The sequence below is a fragment of the Myotis davidii genome, unplaced genomic scaffold (genome assembly GCF_000327345.1).
Source record: "Myotis davidii unplaced genomic scaffold, ASM32734v1 scaffold496, whole genome shotgun sequence".
Taxonomy (NCBI): Eukaryota; Metazoa; Chordata; class Mammalia; order Chiroptera; family Vespertilionidae; genus Myotis; species Myotis davidii.
The window spans coordinates 216,329-225,882 of NW_006289398.1; the positions used below are offsets into that span (position 1 = coordinate 216,329).

Below are 9,554 nucleotides of genomic sequence, written 5' to 3' on the forward strand. Positions count from 1 at the left end.
ATGTGTGCTTGAGAATTCCAATATTACTAATTATATGTTGGATTACTTTAAAAAAAAAGTTCAGATTGAGATTTTAGAGCCAATCACTTTACAGTAATGCATGTCTACTTGTCTACTTGTTTTTGTTCCCCTGAAAAACTAAGGTGCTTGTTCTTAGAATCATTTTGTATGCATGCAAATATATTCCTGGTAGTATTTGAAAGTGACCACAGATTTTGAAAATCAAATGTTTCGCTGCTAAATGCTGGTGGAGCCTAGGAAGACTGTAGCACGTGTCTCCCAAGCTTCATGAGGAACAGGGCATGTAAACAAACTGGCTTAGAGCCTCCTGAAGCCAACCAGTCCCCCTCCTCCTCTCAGCCCTGCTTTCCTCTGGCTCCGCTGCGCTCTCAGGCACGCTCTCCCCTGCCTGAGGCCAGGTGGCTGCCCCCAGCTGCAGGGGGACCCCTGGGGTTCCCAGTCCACGGGAAAGGCAGGCATGCTCTTTCCAGGTAGCTGCAGTTATGACAGTGAGGGAAGGGAGAATAGAGGCAGGAGAGCAGTGGGGCCCACCTCAGAGGCCCACTCAGAAAATCTCTGTAAAGATGAGCAAGCATGTGGATTTGGGGGTTAAGTCAGTTTGTAGTGTTTCCAATTCCCCAAACCACGTCTGTAATTTCTCACCTCCAGCCCTTAGATTGCTCTCATCTGGTAACACCTCCTGCTTGTCAAGTGTTTTTGCATGAAAAGATGGTCACAAGTGGCATATGTGCACAATGGTTCATAACATCCACTCACAGTTGCTTATTCTCTTTGTGTACAGCTTTTAAATCACTTCTGGATCTATCAAACCACATAATTTATAAATTAAAATAACAAGATACCATTTTTATCTGCCAAACCCAATAGGATGGTAAATATTTATCCCATAATGAAAGAGGCATTTCAAATCAGCAAGTAATAGCTTATTAGATAAATGGGGCTGGGACATTTGGTAAATGATTTAAGAACAACAATAACAATAAAAACCATAAAAATAGATCCTGATCTCAGACCTTACTCCAAAATAAATTACTAATAGTTTTAAAAAGTTAAATGTAAATAAATAAATAAATACTAGAGAAGTTGAAGAAAAAAGGTGAATAATTATATGTTCTTAGGATGGGAAAGATCTTTCTAAATGTAATTCTAAGTGATGGAAATCCTATATTATAAAAGGTTAATATGCAAATAGACCAAACGGCAGAACGACTGGTCGCTATGATGTGCACTGACCACACTCAATGCAGGAGCTGCCCCCTGGTGGTCACCGTGCTCCCACAGGGGGAGTGCTGCTCAGCCAGAAGCCAGGCTCATGGCTGGTGAGCCAGTGGCAGTGGCAGGAGCCTCTCCCACTTCCATGGCAGTGCTAAGGATGTCCAATTGCTGGCTTGGGCCCACTCCCATGCAGAGCAAGCCTAAGCCATCAGTTGGGCATCCCCTGAGGGCTCCCAGACTGCGAGAGGGCGCAGGCCGAGCTGAGGGACCCCCCTGAATGCACAAATTTTGTGCATTGGGCCTCTAGTTATATATAAAAGAATTTATTTGTTGATTTAGATGTAGAGAAAAGACATATATCAAAATATTGAACTTATGACAAAAATGAAATTGATACACTATTTCTAATAAAAAATATCTTCAGTTAGGAATTTTTATAAACCTGGTTTATAAGGGAACTCATTTTCTCTACCTCAACTCCCCTAAACAGCTACCAAGTAGATGAGCACCTGCTGGGAGGATTGTGCCTGGCAGGAGAGTCCCAAGTCCGGAGTGCAGGGCCTGAGCAATCTCAGCGCTCCAAGAGGAGGACTGGGACATTGAGGAGAGAGGGCGATATTCTTAATAATCACCACAAGTGAGAAGCTTTGGAAAGAGGTGGAAATATCTAAAAGGAATTAGGAAGCTTTTTGTATAATATGCCATTGAAAAGACTGCCATTGACCATTAAGGAAATTTACAATTAAGTACTACATTTTCTTTAAAGGTTTTGAAGATTTTTAAGATTTGATTGTTTGTGGCAAGGTTTAGGGTTGTTTGTTTTGTTTTTAGTTTGTGTTTGTTTGTTTGTTTGTTATGGACAGGCAGAGGCAGGAGCCAAAGCAGTCAAATTATTCTCTTTAGTATGTCCATGTAAGAAGCAAAACAATTAAGATCCTTAATAAAAAGGTTTTTGTGAACCAATAAGGAAAAGCAAATACTATTTTTAAAATAGGCAAAAGATTTGACCAGATAATACCATTAAAATGAAAATGGTTAACCCTAACCAGTTTGGCTCAGTGGATAGAGCGTCGGCCTGCGGACTGAAGGGTCCTGGGTTCGATTCTGGTCAAGGGCATGTACCTTGGTTGCAGGCACATCCCCAGTGGGAGGTGTGCAGGAGGCAGCTTATTGGGATATTTCTCTCTCATCGATGCTTCCAACTCTCTATTCCTCTCCTTTCCTCTCTGTAGGATAGCAATAAAATATATTTAGAAAAAAAAAGAAAAAAAATGAAAATGGTTATAAAGATGAAAAAAATGACCTCACTAATGCTCAGACATGTGAAACTAAAAATGTTTTTCAAGAGGCCACCCCCTTTGCCTTTCAAAAAATTGCCCCAAAGCAAGAAGGATATGAAATACAAACTCTTAGGAAAACCAGGCAATGTGTATAATTCCTAAGCATAAGATATGAAATCAGAAAGTGAATCGGGGACTGACAAAGAGGAGGAGGGTCCAAGCCAAGGCTGGAGATACAGAGACAAGTGATTCGATTCATTATTTAGCCAATGGAAGCCAGACAGTTTTTAGAAATAATCAATGGTATGCTGGCAAATGTGGAACAAGTTCTCCAGGAAAAACCATGTCTATGTGTGTTATGTCTACATACACACATGTAATAAATTGTATTGATATAAAGGATGTATAACACACAAAATACCGATAATAAGATATACAGTGCTTTTCGTTGAAAATTCCATATAGCCCATTGTTGATTTTTACATCTGTAGCCAACCGATGGTTGCAGTTAATGAAGGAGTGTAGCCCTAACTTGGATGTTGATTAATATTTCCACTTATGTTAACAAGACAAATGTGAAACAACAAAGATCTACGTCAGACCTCCACTCACTTTCCAGTGATTGGCTGACGATTTTGCTGAGTTGTGTAACAGTTTTCAAATCCTGGGAAAATGTTTTCCCAATGTTTTACCCCGTTCACAATGTAATATCTACAGACGCAACACACATTTAAGTTTCATCTGCATGTGTTCATTAACTCCGTGGGGGTGGGGATTCTAAAACAATATATAGGTGTATAAAGTTATCATGTTGTGCACTTAAATATTTCACAATTTTATTTGTAAATTATACCTCATTAAGGCTGAAAAAATAAAAGAAATGAGACATTAGCCGTAAGCGGTTTGGTTCAGTGGATAGAGTGTCTGCCTGCAAAGTGAAAGGTCCCAGGTTCAATTCCGGTCAAGGGCATGTACCTTGGTTGCAGGCACATCCCCAGTGGGGGGTGTGCAGGAGGCAGCTGATCGATGTTTCTCTCTCATCAATGTTTCTGACTCTCTATCCCTCTTCCTTCCTCTCTGTAAAAAAATCAATAAAATATATCTTTAAAAAAGAAAAGAAAAGAAACGAGACATTAAAAATGCCATGTCCCACAATACTTGGGATATTAGACTATTTAAAGCATTAATTCATTCAACTTAGGATGCATTTCTTACATTTTTATGTTTAAAATTCTCAATTCTGCATACTTGGAATAACCAGTTCTTGTATCTTGAAGACTTGTCTTAATTCATGGTACTGTTTGTTTTACTTCTTAGGTACCAGCAAAGGCCAAACGCCTTACTCAACAACTTCGCTACCACCACCTCCACCATCCCATCCGGCCAGCCAACCGCCATTGCCAGCTTCTCACCCAACACAACCGCCAGTCCCAAGCCTACCTCCCAGAAACATTAAACCTCCTTTAGATCTAAAGTAAGTAAAAGATTACCTTTTCATTTCTTTGTCAGTCTCTTGCCAGAGATTTCCCAAAGGCGCTTGGCTGGATGCTGAGGGCTACGTGGTAAAATGCTGGGGACACCAAGGTGGACAGCTAACAGGGAAAAAGAGTGTCTACGCAGCTGCTCTCATACCTCCAGACCCTTGAGCAACTCTTGTTTACCTGCTTTTACAGTGGTTTTTTCTCTTAAGCATTCATCGGAAGAACATTTCTACTGCCTTTTTTAAAGTTCTGAAGCATTTTTCGGGTCAGCACCACCACCATCCTTTTCCCCATCATCATCACCAATACCAACACCATTATCACCATCAGCACCACGACTACCATATGTTACTGACAGCCTATGATGTGCTAGGCATTTTACATATATAATCTCTATAACAGTAATGAATTACTCGTGTTATCATCATTTCACAGATGAGGAAGCAGAACGCTACAGAAGCTAAATAGCTTCTCCAAGGTCACACAAGGATAGAGCAGAAACCTGAGCCAATGTCAGTCTGAGTCCAAAGTAAAACAAGTTTTCTCTCATCATTCATTTTTCAAGCTGTTTTAAAAACCTTGGAAACTTTTATTCAAGCTTAAATTTTCTTAGAGGGCACATTTTAGAAATGTCAGAACTACATGGGTGGTTACACATGGGCTCTTTATTTGTGACTTACCAGAATAGCTGGTTGAGGAAAAAGCAAGTGGAAGATTGGAGTAGAATGAAATGTTGTGGGATTTTTTATTTGAAGTATTCAGACTGTGGCAAGCATGGATCTTAATGGCAAGTGAGGCTAGGTCTTCTCATTTTTCTAGAGAATTGCTTTCCATGATTCTCCTTTTTCACAGTAAGTAATATTGAGCTGCAGTTTGTTTTTCCTTCACTTCAATCCCCTACCAGATAGATGTTCTTTGCACTTAAAGTCTTAATATCCGTAATCCGTATAATAGAGCCTGTTAGTAATAATATTTGATTGACAGCTTTCTTTAAATGTTGATGATCACAATTTATAGCAGGGGTAGGAAACATGCTAGTCATGGGTAGCCTCCACTATGTTTCACTTTATTATGCTTTGGGAAGATTCAAAAGCAGCCACCAGAAGGTTTTAGAGCAGATAAGTGACTTTTATCTTCTCTAGGCCAATGACCTGTGTTCAGATGAACTGAATACCTTCCAAATGGTTAAGTTTATAAATTCTAATTTAAGTCTCTAAAACCCCATGATATCCAGCTACCAAATAAGAATGCAAGCCATCTGCCTACTAACATATAAATGCTAAATAAATATTAGTTTAATTAAAATAATTAATATGTGTTCTTCGATACACCTGATTTCTGTGTAATTACTTTCCTTTCATATGTATTCATCCTGTGTCCTTTTCTTAATTTCTTTCCTACTTGGGTAAATTAACCCACTTGATTTGAACTTAGTACTTTGGACTTTTATGATATGACCCTACCCCAGCTTCTGGTTTCAGCCAGGCTTCTGGGTCCTGTGTAATTCCAGTGAGAGGTTGTATTAAATAGCTTGAGCATGAATTCCTGAACATTTACAAGACATGGAGACTGGTACATAATAGCTCGATCAAAGAAATGTGAACAGGAGTATTTGGCACTCTTCCTGCTGTTTGGAGGTCCCCAAGAGCCCCCGTATGTGTGATGATTTACTGAAAGGACTCACAGGGCTCACCACAGGTAGTGGTGACAGCTCAGGTTTGTCACAGCAGGGCTCTGCTCTAGGGCTGGGAAAAGACACGTTGAGAAGGTCCTTCAGCGATGAAAATGCAACGCACGTGTGATGCTGCTTCCCCAGAGAGCCTAGTGGAGACAGGTTTTGATTGAAAGCTGGTCATATATATAGGCACCTGCTACCTAGCAACTACCAAAATGCCAGACTTCTAAAAGAAGCAGCCGTTCATCCTAATCACAGTGTTCATACAGTCTAGACCAGTGGTCAGCAAACTGCGGCCCCGTGAGTATGGCTCTTCCACAAAATACCACATGCGGGCGCGCACGTACAGTGCGATTGAAACTTCGTGGCCACACTCAAGGGGCCGAAGAGCCACATGTGGCTCGCGAGCCGCAGTTTGTCGACCACTGGTCTAGACACAGCAAAGCACTCTTACCACGAGGCAGCTTTTCATATCAGTGGAGGGAATTCTTTAGAAGCTGTGTTTCCAGATACAAGCCAAGGGCCAACGTTGGTAGCAGATTCTTGTAAAAATAGCAGTGGTGGGCCTGCTGTGCTAACCCACTCCCTGGAATCCATTATGATGGGGTGGGGAGTAAAATGTTGTAGAAGGAAGAAAGGATTTTAAAAACAGCCTGGTAACCTGTACGACTATATTGTAAGGATGCTGGTCAGTTTCCCAGCTTTGCAGGGAATTCTTGCAAAGTTGAAAAGGACCTGCTGATCAGCCAGGCTCTAGTTCTTAATTGATGAAAATAAAAGCAAAAGCCACCAGTTGTAATCAACTTTACCTTACCCCTATTTCCATCTTATTAAGGACTTCTAATTACAAAGTCTGATTCATCTAAGAGTTGCCAACTCCACAAAATACATACTCTCAGAAGAAAGATGGAGAGGAATAAGAGTCTTAGAGGTTATATTGCCTAGATCAACTACAGGGTGTGCCCACACAATAGCTCAATTTTGAAAATGAAATATATGTTAATAAATACCGCCTTTATAATTTTTCAAAGTGTGTGTATCCATTTTTTGGGACACCCTATGTATTTGGAGCTTCTGAAAGTTAATTGTCAGATGGAGATAACAGAGGAAATGAAAGTTAAAGGACATCTATAATGTAATATTTTTATATAGTGAGAACTTCTAAGCTCTCATCAGAGAGCTCAAGTAAATTCCAAAATGAAGAAATATCTGGGTTAGAAACTTTCCCCCAAGTAGAGGAAGCTAGATAAGACACAAAGAGGAAATGAAAGCAAAATAGATCTTGATAGTCTGGCTCAAAATTTTACATTTAATGTGAGAGGAAAACTTATGGAAAACTCTTTAAGTAAAATTTTAAAATATGAGTGTTTCTGTGCTTTTCTTCACACCACCACCCTTCAAAACACACTCCTGGGTGTTCCCTGGTGCTCCCTCTGCTGGCCTGCGAACGCCATTCCTCCCATCTCCAATCAGTGGCCACCCTGAGAGCCAAGAGCTAATAGATTATTTTACATTCACTCAACAATTACTTTTTAAGCCACTACTTTGTGCTTTTGTAATAAGAGTTCAGGAAGTAGTGAATAAAAAAAAGACCCCTGCCCACATAAGACAGGGGCAAAAGAGCAAAGGAATAAAAATAACAAACAGGTAAAGGATATAGTATGTTAGGAAACACTGAACGCTGTGGGGGAAAATAGCGCAGGGTTGGGTGGTGTAGTGCAAGGGTGGGAATGGGGACAGTGTGTTGCAACTTTCAACAGAGGTGAGGGCGGCTCCCTTTTTGGACGGTACACTTCAGACTCAACAAGGTGAGGGAGTTAGACGTGCACACACCTGTAGAAGAGCAGTTCTAAGTGGAGAAGACAGAGCAAAGGCCTAGAATGTTCAAAGACTAGGAAGGAGGTAATGGGCTGGAGTAGAGCAAGGGAAATGAGACAGTAGGCGAATGTGGGAGCAGGGAGAGCAGTTAGGCAGATATCGCAGAAACGCAGGCAAGACACGGGGTGGGGGGGCGTCTCACGAGGGTGGTGTGCAGATTCTGAATACATTTTGAAACAATTTGGATTCGGGATGTAAAAGGAAATGAGGATGGAAGATGGCTCCCAGGTTTTTGGCCTGAGCAACACTGAGGATGATGTCTCCACTAGCTGAAATGGGAGAGGCTGCTGGGGAGCAAGTTTGGGGTGTGGAAGGTCAGGAGGGCATGGCTATGTGAAGCTTGAGGTGTCTCTTAAACATCCGAGTGGAGACGTGGAGGAGGCAATTGGGTATAAGAGTGATGAGTCTGAGAGATAGTTCTGTGTAAAAATATACATTTGAGAGTCAGAGGCACATATTCCACACTTAAAGTCACAAGACTGTTAAGGTCCCTAAGGAAGTGAGGATAACTAGAGAGAAGGAACAAGCCCTGGGTTCTGGGAGAAGAAAAATCAGGAAAGGAGAATAGAAAGGAACAACCAATAAAGCACAAAACAAAAAAAACAAGAAACAAGGTGGTGTTCCCCAGGAGGAAGCAGTGACCAACTGTGTCCAAGGCTGCGAGGGCCCGTAGGCGAGCGCTAGGCAGGTCAGTGTGGGTGGAAGTCTCAGGAGTAGTGGGGACACAGGCCTCATTAAAATGGCAATGGGGGGATAAGAACAAGTATGTAATACCCTAATCAATAAAGAAAGAAATGACTTTAAAAGAACAAGAAAGGAAAGCAACTGGAAAACTCAAGTATAGACAGCGCATTAAAAAAAGAGGGAAGCAAAGAAATGGGGCAGTAACTAGTGAGAAAACGGAATTAAGATTTGTAGGTTTTTTTTTTAAGATGGAAGAAATAAAAGCCCTGGCGGGTGTGCTCAATGGTTAGAGCATCAGCCCACCCACCAAAGGGTTGCAGGTTCGATTCTGATCAAGGGCACATACCTGGGTTGCAGGTTTGATCTCTGGTCCTTGTAGGTCAGAGCACTTTGGGAGGCAACCAATCAATATGTCTCTCTCACATTGATGTTTCTTTCTCCTCTCTCTTCTCCCTCCCTCCCTCCCTACTATTTTTTCTAAAAATCAATAGAAAAAATATCATCAGGTGAGGATTAACCAAAATAAAAGAAAGAACGGTGTTTGTATACTAATGAGAAAGATCCCGTGAAGAGGGGAGATAATAATGGCAACGAAAGGAAAGCATTCCTGGGACCAGGGACTAGAGCAAGTGGGACTGGTGCTCGGGTGTGGGTGCGGGACCGGCTTTCCAGGGAAAGAACGGACTAGTGAGGCTTACAGGGGTGGGGTCTGCACTGCCCAGGGCAAGGAGACACATCTCTCCCTCCGATCCAGGAAGGGTTTCAGGAGGCAGGGTGGCCTTTCTCACCTGCCCGCTCCCCAGAAGTCACTTGTGATTATTTCACTCAGGTCAGGGTGCCACAAGAGTGGAAGAGATTGGAGGCAGGTGAAAATTAGAAAGAATAAATAGCTTTAAAAACAAAGTCGTGGAGGCCAAAGTTATATCGTATTTTAAATTGTATTGTCTCCCCACCTAGTGGTCAGAACTCAGCTAGCTGCGTTTCGGCTGTTTTCCCCAGACAACGAGGGGAACTAAGGAGCATCTTTCTCATGCTCAGTGTCCAACAGCTTCAGTGTAACGCGCTTTTTGTGCTAGTTTACATGTTCAATGACAGTTTTCACAGTATGTCTAATTGTTCATGTGAAAACAGAACCGGCGGTTGAATATTTTAGTATACAAAGCACATTGCATGGTTATTAATAGTAATGAGACAGGAAAAGTGAGGTAAGAAGAAACAACAAATAACGGGAAGTGACCGAGGTTGGAAAAGGAAAGGTTAAACAGTTCTTTTCCTCAGGTCATCATAGTCGGTGTAAGGTTTGGTTTGGGTTTCTTTGCG

At 41.6% G+C, this 9,554-nt stretch overlaps 1 protein-coding gene across 1 annotated transcript in view; it reads left to right on the forward strand.

Moving 5' to 3' along the window:
* Window positions 1–9,554, forward strand: part of FYB (FYN binding protein) — a 150,637-nt gene that overhangs the window by 103,841 nt on the left and 37,242 nt on the right. The window contains exon 3 of the mRNA XM_006761739.2: window positions 3,834–3,990. Coding sequence (XP_006761802.1) covers window positions 3,834–3,990 — 157 coding nt within the window. The remainder of the gene's footprint in view (window positions 1–3,833; window positions 3,991–9,554) is intronic.